Source organism: Eumetopias jubatus, unplaced genomic scaffold (genome assembly GCF_037043125.1).
Source record: "Eumetopias jubatus isolate StellerSeaLion01/CBP00866 unplaced genomic scaffold, mEumJub1_p1.0 scaffold_2, whole genome shotgun sequence".
Taxonomy (NCBI): domain Eukaryota; kingdom Metazoa; phylum Chordata; class Mammalia; order Carnivora; family Otariidae; genus Eumetopias; species Eumetopias jubatus.
The window spans coordinates 167,055,267-167,069,662 of NW_028274808.1; the positions used below are offsets into that span (position 1 = coordinate 167,055,267).

At 38.8% G+C, this 14,396-nt stretch overlaps 1 protein-coding gene across 1 annotated transcript in view; it reads right to left on the reverse strand.

The window, feature by feature from the left end:
* GRXCR1 (glutaredoxin and cysteine rich domain containing 1) overlaps window positions 1-14,396 on the reverse strand; it is a 119,459-nt gene that overhangs the window by 6,369 nt on the left and 98,694 nt on the right. Inside the window, exon 3 of the mRNA XM_028088637.2 lies at window positions 2,944-3,009. Within this exon, the coding sequence (XP_027944438.2) occupies window positions 2,944-3,009 (66 nt within the window). The remainder of the gene's footprint in view (window positions 1-2,943; window positions 3,010-14,396) is intronic.

Below are 14,396 nucleotides of genomic sequence, written 5' to 3' on the forward strand. Positions count from 1 at the left end.
ACAATGAGAGAGATTTACCCTATATGACTCTAAAAGATGCTGTTAAACCACAGAAATGAAAACAGTATGACATTGGTACAGTAAGAACAGACAATGGAACTGACTAGAGAGCTCAAACCAAGGCCCAAGTATAAATGGGGATTTACTATGATATAAAATTGGCACAACAAAGCAATAAAAACAATAGTAGATTATTTAATAGGTGATTGGGGTAAATCAGAGGGGGAGACGAACCATGAGAGATGATGGACTCTGAAAAACAAACTGAGGGTTCTAGAGGGGGGTGGGGGGATGGGTTAGCCTGGTGATGGGTATTAAGGAGGGCACATTCTGCATGGAGCACTGGGTGTTATACGCCAACAATGAATCATGGAACACTAGATCAAAAACTAATGATGTAATGTATGGTGATTAACATAACAATAAAAAAATTTTTAAAAAAGAAAATGAAGGGCAACCCTGTTGGGACCCTTCTCACTCCTGAGAACTTTTTCTGTATCTTCACTTAATAAACTTCTATCGCTTTACTAACAAAAAGAAAAGAAAAGAAAAGAAAAGAAAAGAAAGAAAGAAAGAAAGAAAGAAAGAAAGAAGAAAAGAAGACAAAATGAAAGTGCATTCTATATGAATTAAGACCTAGATGTGAAATGTTATAAAGTTAATAGAAAGTAATACAGGATGATAATTACGTGACCTTAAGATGAAAATTTACTTCATTATGAGGAAGAATGATCAATTTGATTATATCAGAGGATTTCTATTGGATGAAGGACATCATGAAAGAAACTGAAAAAAGGAAAGGAAATATTGACAATGACTAAAACAAACAAAAAATTAATATTTAGAATACAGAAGGGGCTTCTGGAAACCAACCAAGAAAAAAAGACAATTCCAAGACTTTTATGATGTAAGGTGTAAGAATACACAATTCACACAAGAAATTTAAAATCTAACAAGCTTAAATGAGATACCTAAACTCAGTGGTAATCAGGAAAATGTAAATTAGAACAAAAGGGCAATATATACTTATACCTATACCCTAGCAAAAATTAGAGAACAGTACATTAGAGAACAATATAAAAGAGTAAAGAATGCAGAAACAAACAAATAAAAGAATGTGGGAACACACTAAACTTCTTTCTCTACAAGAGGGAATATCTGCAAGATGCAACCATTTCAGAGACCCATCTACCTGGAAAATTAAGCGTATGCTTAAGCAATTTCTACTCCCAGAGAAATCCATAAGGGAACACGTTCAGGGCTGTTCCTGGCAGGGTGTTGAAGGACATCGGGGTATCCATTGGTGGAAAAGTAGGCAGGTAAAAAATAGTGGGTGGTCACCATGGAGCTGCACTGTCCAAAACAGGAGCCACTGGCCACATGTGGCTATTTAAATTTAATTTTAAACCAAGTAAAATTAAATAAAATTTAAATTTCAGTTTCTCAGTCACACTAGCCATATTATTCATGATAATAGTGGTTATAAAGTGCTCAGTAGCCATATGTAGCCTGTGGCTCCTACTTTGGATAATACAGATATAAAATATTTCCATCATGGAGTAGTTAGAAGAAATGGATTAAATGTTCATACAGTAACATAGATGGTCTTTAAAAACATAGCATCTAGTGAAAATAATTTGCACCAAAATTAGGTAAAGTACATAACAACATTACATAAATTAAAAATGTACACAGAAAATAATAATACACTTTAACCCAGTTAAATCATTTAAATAAAAAGATATGCCAAATTAATGGTTTCAAGAGGTTGGAGTTGAGTATAGAGACAAAAGGAAAAAAATAAATCCATCCATACAGATTTTCAAGCTGAGAGGAGTTTCAGACTATGGAGTACTTGCCCTCATGGTGTTTGTCCTTCGGAAAAGATCACAATATGAATAAGACACGACTCCTAAAACCAAGGCATACATAGTTCATTTGGGACATGAGTCAAATAACCAAGGAAAAACAATACAAAAGTGAAAAAAAAATTTTAATAAGCATCCAACAAAAAGAGAGTTATAGGAATTCCAAGGCGAGAGAGACCAGGAATGATGTGGGGAAGAAGGGATACTCTATGTTGGTCTTGAAGATGGTGGAAGGAAATGAGGAACTGGACCAAGGGCATTCTAGTCAGACAAGACAGCTTGCACAAAGGAATGGTAGGAAGAAGCCACAAATAGTTCTCTCTTTCAAGTGAAGTACAAAAAATGGTAGAGAATCAGACATGAGGTCAGTAAAGGAAACTAAAGCAAGAAGAGCTGGTAGTGGCATATAGATAGATACTGGGTGACCATATTGCCCAATTCACCTGAGAATGTCCTGGTTCGTGTGTGCAGGCCCAGAACAATTATCAAAAGACCCTTTTCACTCTCAAAGTGTCCCCGTTTGAGCAAGAAAACATATGACTTTCCTACTGATAGAGAGAAACAGGCTGATAAAATAGTTTAGCAGAGGGCTTCCTGGTTCCATACTGATGCGATACATTATATATTTGAACCAAGCACTGCTCTGATGCTATAATTATAAGGATTGGAACAAAATTAAAGTGTGCACTTTTGGAGAAACCATTTTTCTGTAATCTTTAGAAATGATAAGCTGGTCCATGGGAAAAATAATTTAAATGAAAAATTGTAAATGTGCTTCAAGACAATTGCCTGATTCTGAAACACCTCATCAACATCTCTATTACAAAGAATTAGGCTCTAATAACACTGACTGGAATTCTCACCTAATAGTACGAGGTTGGGAGAAGCTAACACCACAGTCACTCCAGCTGGAGCAAACCTAATGGCAGATGATATCAAATTAAAACTGCCACACGTATCCTGTTCCATATTTGTTAGAACATGAGGAGAAAAATGCAATTAGGAAAACTCAATTACAATCAGAATGTGTTTAACATTTTGATTACTAAAAATAAGTTGCTAAAAGCACAATTACCTCAATTCTGGTTAAAAGGTCTTGCAGTTCTCCTGATTCATTCATTGACAAAATTTTCTCAGCACCCTATTAACAAGAAAGGGTGGGGGGGAGAAAATCCATTTTGTTAGTATTGGAGGAAACAAAGTTCTAGCCGGGAGAGAGCTTAACCCACAAGATAGGAACACCATTCTTCCCTTAAGATCTAAGTAAACTTACAGCCAGGAGGCCCAAGAGGGGAGGAAATTTCTTTTTCCCTTCACATAGTCTCCCACTCAGTAAGGCTTAGTGGGAGCAGAAGGAAGACTGCCAGCGGGAGGTGAGAGCCGGGAAGCCCACAACTGTCAGATCACATCCAGATATGGAAGGTTCCGGCACCCCCTCCCCACAGAGTTGTTCAGTTCTGCCGCCTGGGAAAGGAGACCATTCAGCCAATTCCCAGCCGGGGCTGTCTCCACCCTATTCCCAGCAGTGCTGACATGACCCTTCTTACAGTCATGCATGTAAAGATAGCAGCAGCTAATAGCAATAATGAAATTAAAAACCACTGACACTAATGAAGCACGCATTATGAACCAGGCACCCAACATCATCTGATTAGAAGTGGTAGACTCTATTAATAGCACAAAGTGAGCCTCAGTGAGATTAAGCAACAATTCCAAGGCCACGCAGAAAGCAAGCGGAATGGGAATTTGAACACAAGCAGGGAACTCACCCCACATGGAAGGAATCCGTGCCATTTGGAACTCCAGAAAGGATTCCGAGCAAAAGAAATCTGAATGCAACCCTGAGCCAATCCCAAACTTGACCATGAAACCAAGAACAGGGGCAATGTTCGCACTTTCCAACAAACTCACAGTGTTTCTTCCAACTACCGCATTCTCCTTTCCTGACCAGCCTCTTACATTCTCCTACTCGATTTCCCAAAGTAGAGGCATACAGAAGGAAGGAAATTATTTCTGATCAAAGGCAGAGACCATGAGTGCCTTATTCACCACATCTCCCTGCAGCAGAATAACAGCTGCTGGCACAGAAGAGGTGTTGAATCAACTTTTGATTAGTCAACAAGATGGGGAGAAATAGCATCACACAGTATATGAATGCTTCTTGGATTCCTCTGCGTGCTGGGCAGGGTGGAAAACTCAAAGACTCACTCAAAAAAATTTAAAAGGTCTTTGTACTTAAGAAGCTTACAATAGATTTTTATGCAAACACCCAACAAAGTAAGCCACAATGCAGAATGGAAAAGGAAAGTGTCAAGTGGGTGGTGCAGAGAAGGACAGTGAGGAAATCCTAACATGGGTGGGAGGGATCTGCTTATTAAGGGCAGAGAAGGCTTTCTGAGGTTAGTGGCGTTTGATCTGGACTCTGAAGCTTAAGGGAGGTTTCTAAGACAGGGTAGGCAATTTTCACCAAACTGGTGTAGAGGAGCCTTTAGTTCTGGATTTTATTTCAGTTTATCTTATAAAACTCATGTCATCGGAATCACCATCAGAAATGTCGGCTTGATATATTAAAAAGTACTGTGAATGAAGATGCAGGGTTACAGAGGATATATGTAGCTCTACAGGGCAGGTTATATTCTTTTACTTGGGGGTGGCTTGGCCAAGAGTACAAAGAGACACACCTACGGTGGCAACCAAGGTAACGAAAGCAGCGAAGAAAACATGACATTCTAAATCGTAACCATAACTGGTAATATTCTACTTTCGTTGCATTCCATTTCTTTTAAGAGTCAGCTATGTGCTAAAATGGGAAAAGCTCCTGGGGAATCTGGTCCATGAGCGAAAGCAGCGAGGAGAATATATGACTCATTTTTCTTCAATGAAAGCACATGCGCCACAATGACCCCAAACAAAACGAATGTCCCAGAGAAGCTATCACGCATCTGCTTCCCAGCACTTTTCTTATCTTAGCCGTCAAGGAGCCTTAGTCAGTTGTTTAAAATACAATGCATAGGCCAGGAAAGGACTTCTCATTAACCCATCAATACATGCAATTTGCCCTGCCTCAGCCAAGTAATTCCAGCACCATCAATAGTGCAAGAGCAGGTTCTGCGTTTCAATAGAAACACAGGCTTCGCTCACATTAAGCAATATATCTAAATGCATGATAGTCACCTGCTCTTCAAGACACACCTGGGGTCTGGTGCATAGGTGGTGTACCAAGTGCTGAAGGTGGGAAAAGTTCTGCTCTGTACCGGAGACCTGGGAGCTGAGTACTCGGTTCTCTCTCAACGGCTGCTACCCAGTATAGCCTCCACCCACAAGTCCACCTGGGCGGCCCTCAGATCATTTCCTCAGAATGAGCCCTCTGCTCTTTTGCCAACTACTGAGCAGAAACAGTGGTCATAGTCCCCTGCCTCCCCACTGGGTCCCGCGTCCCCAACCTCCACCTGACCCTGTCCTTGCCGAACCTAAGTGCAAGCATGTAAGTCTACCATTCAGTTCCACGCAAGTAGAAATTAATTAATCTTTCTCTTCCTTGGCATAGTTTTCCAAGACTTCCAGGATACCTATGGAAATATTTCTCATGTATTTTTCAAGTGATTCAGAATATTTTTCTGAAAATTAATACAATCCTGAAATTAATGATAATAGGAATGTGCGGCGTGCTTTATAGACACTGGCTCTTTTAATCATCAATGCAAAGTAAGCGTTATTATCTCATTTTTTTTAAATAAAGAAAATAAAGTTTGAAGAAAATAAGGAACACGCCCAGCACCTTTTAGTTCATCAACACAAAGCCTGGCCAGATCTTGAATTCAGGTCACGCTGCCTCTAAAACCTGCACTCTTTCCATGATGCCATGCATGCTGTCTGCCCATTGAAATAATTTATTAGTGAAAAAAATGCTACAGATAAATCCTAGTCTGTGGAACATGACCCGTGTATGATTAGGATTCCTTGTTGACAAGGTGCCCAAGAAAGTCAAGTGAGTGCAAGCTTTCACTTCAAGGACTCTAAACAATTCATTTGAATGTGCCAGAGAAGCTAAGGAACATCCCAGTTTCTTTCTTAGGTCAGTGTTATGCCTTATTTGGTTATTTCAAATACACTGCATATTCCAGGAAAAGACTTACTTCATTATCAACTTTAATACATGAAATTAGCTCTATTCTCAAATTCTTCCCACCTCAAAATTCTGAGCAGTGAGCTGTGACACGTGAACAAACCACTTTATTTTACGTGTAACAAGCTTCTCAGATGAAGATAAGACACTCTACATAATCGTTCCTCATATAAATCACCAAAAAGAGACTCACACCTTCAAGGAACAAGAACAAGTTGAGAAAAGTTATCAGCCCCTTGCTGATTAGGACTGCCAGCCACTTACCCATCATTTTTCATCCATGAATGTGCAAAAGCGGGCCACCATACTCATTCATACTTATGTTCATTCACCTATTTCCACATTCAATGCAGTTTGGAGCCTCCACGATGGGTTAGGCACTGTGCTAAGTGTTAGAGATATAAACAATAAACAAAGAAACAAAAAGTCTCCCCTGTACTGAGGGAGGTAAAATCTTTTGGAGGAGACAGATATTAAACAAAAGATCACACAAATAAATGTAAATTTATTACCGTCATAAATGCCACAAAAGAGATGTTGGTACAAGATATTGTAAAAGTATATATAGTAAGGTGTAATTAACCTAATCAACAAGATCAGGGAAAACTCTGTTGAGTAACGATTAAGCTGTTATCTTTATGAAAACGAGTAGGTAACTGAGCACATAGAATGAAAGGAAGGAAATTAATTGGGAAAATAAGGCTACCAAATATCATATGTACACGACTTTTTATGGTCACCATTTCCTTTGATCCAAAATAAGAAAAATTATGTTCAATGAAATTTCCTATCAGATTCTGCATAGTATTTTGGATTGGTGCCCTGGAAGAAACATAGGGAAGATACCAGGCCACAGTGTAAGCAGTATATTTTACCAATAAGCTGAGGAGAACATAAAGTTGGTATAAGCCAGCTTAGATTCATCATACTCTTCCAGATCTCTGTGAAGAGTTGTAGGTCAAGGGTTTCCAAACATCATCATCGAAAACCAAAATAAACAAATACAAACATGTAAGTACTTTTTTCTGAAGAATTACTTAAAGTCACACATAATAGATTTTAGCTGTCTCCAGGCTGATGGATCTCCATGCTGATATCCAGGCTCTGCGAGTCCGCATTGAACAGCCACGTTTGGAAACCATTGACCTGAAATTTCTGAGAGGTCCAGAAGAACTAAAAAAAATATTCTCATTAACCAAAACCAAACACAACTCTTAATGTATATATACACATAAGCATATTGTGTGTTATATATCTATATTGCATATTATTTTGTTTTAATTTTTATTTACATTTATTCACATACCACTTCATCTTACTAGGAAAGTTGCCCACAATACAAGATCCATACAATGATATAATAAAATAAAATTTGAATAAAAATTCAGGACATAAGAAATGTCCTAAATACGTTTCAAAATGATAGCTACGATTGAGCCTTAAATTTAATTCTAAGCCAGCTCCTCAGTTGAAACAAAGTTTTTCTTAACATGGTCGTCAAACAACGCAATGCCCTACTGTAATACTTTAGACGATCTGGCTACTATAATAAATAATACCCCTGCTTTTTCATGAACCATAAAAATATAGTCGCCAAATAAATACCAGCACAGAAGTAGCTCTTGACTCAAATGGTACAAGTTTCCGTCCTTCCCGCTGGCTTCAAGCAGGCTCCTTTTGCCTCCCACTTAACCACCTCCCTGCCATATATTTCTCTCTATTTTATCAGTAAACTGCGTGCTGGAGTATCCCTTCTAGTGACTGGGATGAAACCCCAACTCCTCAGCATGGCCGACAAAAACCTCCACGATCTGGTGGCACCAGTCCTTCCAGCCCTGGCCTTTAATACCATGTACTCCCGATACTCTGAATCTCTCTCCTTCTCCTGGGCGTACCAGGTCCTTCCATGAGATAATGTGCCATTGCCCATGATCTGTACCTTTGCCCAGTTTCTTCTATCCTTCCCACCCTCTCTTGGAAAACTTCTCGACGTCCTTCCAAATCCAAACAAAGTGTTACCTTATTGATGAAGCTTCTTTGATTTTCCCAGACAAAAATCAGTATTCCTTCCTCTGGGCTCTCGATCACATTATGCCCCACTGCACAGTGAGCCCATCAGTGATTACAGGGGCTATTACTTCTTCACGGACCCAGCGCTTTGTGTGGTGCCACCAGAGACACTCAATAAGTATTTGCCATATTAATGTCTTCAGCCATTTTGTAGTAAATACAGCATTAAATTCCAAATGGCTGTTTCTTATCATGAAGGCTGATTTAACAGGACAGATAAGCAAAGGCATAAATCAAAATGCACCTTGGTGGAGGTAAATCTGCAAGCTGATTCGATTTGATGATAGAATGCCAGACACCTAGAAGAGTGAGAGGAATGAACACGGCGTAAATGCTTTCTCCTAACCATCGCTTCTTTCAGCCGGACACTTGATGGGAAGTGAAGAGCAAACCAACTGCAGGCCACGCTCTGATGAAGATGAGGAAGCTAGGACTCTCTAGTGTCGGTTGCTAAAGGATTTTTCCGCTGTGTCATCAGGAGAGCAGATGGCAGGGTTGGCATTCAAGGAGCTCAACCAGTACCTAGCATGGTGACTGCCAAAGGATGCGCTCAATAAATGTTTGTTTCTGGGGCTGCCATGCTCACCAGAACGGGAGGTTACCTCAACCCTGGAGACAGGCCACCTGAGCCCTGCTGACAAAGGCAGAATTTACTTTAGGAATCAGCTCTGGATCTTCTCCAGTACATGAACAAACTCCATTGAGACCATGGAGTCCTACACCAAACACTTAGGCCTGGAAAATGTTCAAAGCAGGTGTAGCGATATCCCTCCAGTGTCTTATAAAACACAGTAAAACCTCCATAAAGAATCTCATTCTAAAGAGCGCGGTTTTCCTGAGTCCCTGGCAGGAAGAATCAAATGCCAAATTGACTAAAAACTAGTTGACTTGTTTTGTGTAATTATATAATACTGACATCGGGGTTTTAAAAAAATGCCTGCCAAAGACAGTATTTAGGTTTTGGGTAATTAATGCCCAGCCACTTATTTTCAGTGTAGCTATAAAAAAAAACAATTTCTCAGGGAGGCCAATCTTGATCTTTTTATAATAAAGCCATATCATCCAAGTAGATGATCATGGGGATATATCATTCTCTTTTCTATGCAGAAGGCCATCTCTCTTGTTCCTTTATTTGTTCTTATTCCTTTAAAATTAACATAAAATCATATAAAAGTGACATCAAGTCACTAGGTTAAAAAAAAAAAAAAGATAGTATTAGGGGCTGAGCTAGAAGCCAGAAGACTGTTTTATTTAATAGACTTAAGACTATTATCTTCTGTGTCACAAAATTGTCTGCATAAACTGATTTTTAGAATGCAGTGATTAAGTTCACCAAAGTTTTTTTTTTAATTCAGATATAATTGATATATAACATTTTACTAGTTTAAGGTATACAACATAATGATTCGATATTTGTATATGTTGCAACATGAACACCACAGTAAGTCTGGTTAATGTCCGTCACAGCACATAGTTATGCATTTTTTTCGAGCGATGAGAACTTTTAAGATCTACTCTTAGAAGCTTTCACATACACAATGCAGTATTGTAGGCTACAGTCACCGTGCTGCACATGACATCCCAGTGTTTATTTATTTTATAACTGGAAGTTTGTACCTGTTGGCCCCTTTCCCCTCTTTTGCCTCCCTGTCCCACACCCACCTTTGGCAACCACCAATCTGTTCTTCATACCTACGAATTCGTTGGGTTTTCTTTTTCCTTTAGATTCCACAAATAAGTAAGGTCATACAGTATTTGCCTTTGTCTGTCTGACTTACTTCACTTACTAGCATGATGCCCTCAACTCCATCCATGTTGTCAAAAATGACAGGATTTCATTCTTTCTTTTGGCTGAATTATATATATATAATATATATGCATATCACAATTTTCTTTATGCATCCATCCACTGATGAACACTGAGGTTGTTTCCATGTCGTGGCCATTGAAAACATGGCTGCAGGGAACATGGGGGTGCATATACCTTTTTGAGTTAGTGCTTTTGTTTTCTTTAGATAAATACCCAGAAGTGAAATTGCTGGATCATATGGTAGTTCTAGTTGTAATTTTGTGAGAAACCTCCATTGTATCTTCCACCGTAGCTACAACAATTGACTTTCCCTCCAACAGTGCACAAGGGTTCCCTTGTATCTACATCCTCCCTAACGCTTGTTATTTCTCGTCTTTTTGATTATAGCCATTCTAACAGATGTGAGGTGATATCTCACTGTGGTTTATATTTGCATTTTCCTGATAATTAGTAATGGTGAGCATCTTTTCATGGGCCTGTTAAACATCTATATGTCTTCTTTGGAAAAAAGATCATCTGCCCATTTTTTAATTGGATTGCTTATCTCTTTGCTCTCTAGTTGTACGTGTTCTTTATATTTTGGGGTATTGATCCTTTATCAGATATATGATTTGCAAATATTTTCTCTCATTTGGTAGGTTGCCTTTTCACTTGGTAATGGTTTCCTTTGCTGTGCAGAAGCTTTTTGGTTTGATGTAATCCCACTTGTACATTTTTACAACCAAAGGTTTTCTGAATAAGACTCCAGATTCAATCCTGGTGCCCCCACTTACAAATTAATTTAACTTAGACAAAAAAGGTAAACTCTTTAAGATTCAGTTTCATTTGCAAATTGGCTATAGTTATGTTTATAGTGTTGTTGTAAAGATTACATGAGATAATATAAAAGTCTAGAACACTGTATGATACATAATAGGAATTCAATGAATGGTAGTTGTTTATTATTATTATTATTATTGAACTCTTTGAGAAAATTTGTAATTTAGGATTAATTCTGAGTGCACAAAATTTGATCTGCAAACATTTCCTATCTACATTCAATAAATAATAAAAGAAAAGTGGAGATCAACAGGAGTATGATATTGTTTTTGGGTGATGCCACCATAAAGTAAAGCGAACACAATAAAAAAAAAAAAAAGGAGGTGGAGTGTCGGACAAACTGGGATTAAAGTGGCTTATTAAAAAAAGGTGCATGTGATGTGATGAGCACGGGGTGTTATACATAACTGATGAATTGTTGAACATTACATCTGAAACTAATGATGTACTATATGTTGGCTAATTGAATTTCAATTTAAGAAAAGAAAAGAAAATGTGATAAGAAGTTTGAAGACTCTCTAGCTAAGTTATAGAATTGTTAATGTAGTCTTCATTATGAGAGATTTAACTAGCTCTCAGCTAGGGCTCTCTGGAAAGTCAGAAACTAAGGACAGTTAGTGAAAAATATTACTGAATAAAACCAAGTTATTTTTCTTGGATAACATGAATATTTAATCACTCAGCAGGAAAAATATATGAGGAAGATTCACATGGTGAGGGGAATTGAGAGATATAATTAGTTGATCAAAATGTCAATTATAATTCCATTAATAGGAGGGAGCTCCTACCTAAATAGGCCTAAATCCCAGATGGGATCCCAGGATGTTTAGACATAGACAGGTGACGGAAGAATCGTCACGGAAGCTTACACATTCAATAAAAATCACTCTATCTTTCTTATTATGAGCTTCGTGAAATTATCACCCCTACCTAGCTGCTACCCAGAAAGATTTTTCTGCAGTGTTCTGAAGTTCAGGGTAATGAGATGACACAGATGTCCCATTCTTATAAGGTACTATAATGCTAAAGAGTCATGAGTTGTTGCATAATCGTTCTCTTTAAACTCATGAGAATAACCCAGTGCATCTTTAAACTTGCATGCCCAGAGTTTAAGTGAGGAGCATCTAATGAAAGGATAATCTACAGAAGTGTGGACGACACTAAGCAAACACTTCACTTGGTGAGACACCGGGGGTGGGCAACAACAAAGGCCAAGCCTAGCAATCTTGAGGAAGGTGTTGTATGACAGAGCCTAACAAAAGAGGTAGCCATGGGAAGGGGGCTGAGGGGAACTCAGCAACTGCCCCAGTTGCACCTCAGCTTGAAGGGAGCACAGAACATAAATAGTCTCTCTATCCAGCCTCACTCAGATTTCCCCCTTAGCCCCCCTCTGAAGTCAGAAGGCAAAAGATTCTGCGTCTGTCAAGTTTACCTTTCTTTGGCTCAGAACAGGCCAGTGAAGGGGAAAGAATGGATCTGGAAGGGCAAACAGAAAGTAACCAGCCCACCAGCCATGAGTCACATGATTCCTTTCACCCTAATGGAGTCAATCGCTGTTTGAGTCCATTTATTATGCGTCTCCAGAACAAGAGGATAAGAATATGAGACTCTTTCTGTAAGCTTAGGGTGAAAGGAAGTGAATCGAGTGGGAAACAAGGTATGTTGGAAATGCTGAACGGCTGGAGTTAAAACTGTGGGTTTGGCCACATATTAAATCCTGTCTCTGCTACTTAACTGGGTGTGCAGCTTGGGCAAGTACTTAAGCCCTCAAAACCTCAGTTTTCTCCGCTCTAAAATGAAGAGAAAAATATGACTATCAGGTAGAGTTGTAAGAAATAAATGAGATAAGGCATGTGACGTGCTTAACATAGTACCAGGCAGGCACACATAGAGCCTTAGTAATGAGAATCATATTTGTTTCTCTTTGTTGTTTTCAGCAGACTAGTAGAAGTAGTGGATTTTCCACTGAGCCTAATGCCAAAGATCTATTTTGAAAGCCTCACTGTCAACTGTTTTCTTTTTTAAATCAACTGAGTGACCTCCTTATTGTGGGACTATCCTCCTTCTATTATTGGTGAGGAGAGAATATTAATTACCGCCACTCCACTGTCACTATCCATTCTCCTTTTTAGTCGGAGAATCCTTTGAAATTTATTTATGCACAGCTTATAGCAAAAGACTGTTTTCCCCAGCCTCCTGTGTAGTTAGGTGTAGCCATGGGACTGAGACCTTTCCAGGGAGATGTGAGCAGGAGTGATGCGTACAGCTTCCAGGCCAGACTCTTAAGAGCAAACAGATCATCCGATACTTATTCTTTTTACCTTTTAACAAGCCTGAAAAAATGTAATGGACATGAGCCATTTCTAAACAGGAAGTGAGGACTCACCCTGAAGGGAGGTGCAGTAAGATAAAAATCTCTCACGGAGCAGAGACAATCTATAACTTTGGACCACTACCAGCTCAGACTTACTTGAGAGGCAAATAAATATCTACCTTGTTTGAACCAATAACCTATGAGTTGTATAAATGGCGGATAAACACATAGATACATAGATATGGATATACATACATATGGATGGATGGTTGGGCAGACGGATGGACAGATAGACAGATTTACGTAGGGATATGGAGACAGAGAGAGAGAGAGATAGATATAGGATGAAGATGATGTTACAGAAGTGAGCTGGAGGCCAGCATAAACTCCTGGGTACTGTCCAAAATTTAAGAATTTTTTCAGCTATAAGATTTAGGAAAAGAAGTAAAACAGGATAGCAATAATAGCCTTGTCCAGAGAGATATCTTATATATATTTTTAGACTCTTTACCCTTTCTTTTAGGAACTCTCCCTGCCAGAAATTTCTTCTCTTTGGAGAAGAACACCGAGGAACTGATTGTAGAGGCAGGTCAGGAAGGATGAATAAAACTCAGGTCTCTAAACCTGGACTAAGAACAAAGCCCAGTACTCCTTTGTCATTTCCCTTTGTCTTGGCCTTTGTGGCCTCCAAAGAAAGCAAGCTTGGGATTTTTCTCGAAGTTATAAGGCTCCCGTGATTCATCTCTTGAGAAACTCGGTTATTGCAGGGGTAGGACAATGCCAGGAGGACAGTTCTTACGGGGTGGGGGGGGAGGGGTTTGAGCAATGGCCCTAAGTGAAGCCTCTAGTAGTCTACTGAGCACCTCCCATTAACCATGTGCTCTACAAGCATTACCCAATTTAATCTTTACTGTATCCCTGCAAAACATTCTTTAAAATCCTAAGTTTTAAAATAGGGAAACTGAGACTCAAAGAGATTAGGAAAGTATTAAGTGTCACAGGAGTACTTGTTCAAGATTGTCACACAGCTAACAGTTGGCAGGGTCAAGGTTCACATCTAGATCTACCTGTCTCTGAAGTCTATGTTCTTCTTCACTGAACTTCACCTTTTCCCATATATATATATATATATATATATATATATACACACACATACCTCTAAGGGATACTATGAGAATAAAGCATGATACTAACATGTTAAGCCACAGTTTAATATAGAACATAGCAAGTGCTTAATAAATAATGCCCATTGCTACTACTATTCCTATAACCTTTATTATTATCCTCACACACCATAATATTAATAAATTACAAATTTTGCCTAATGTTCAGTGATGGTAGACGATAAAGAACATAGCTTTTAGATCTTGTCATTTCTTAGGTCCCCTA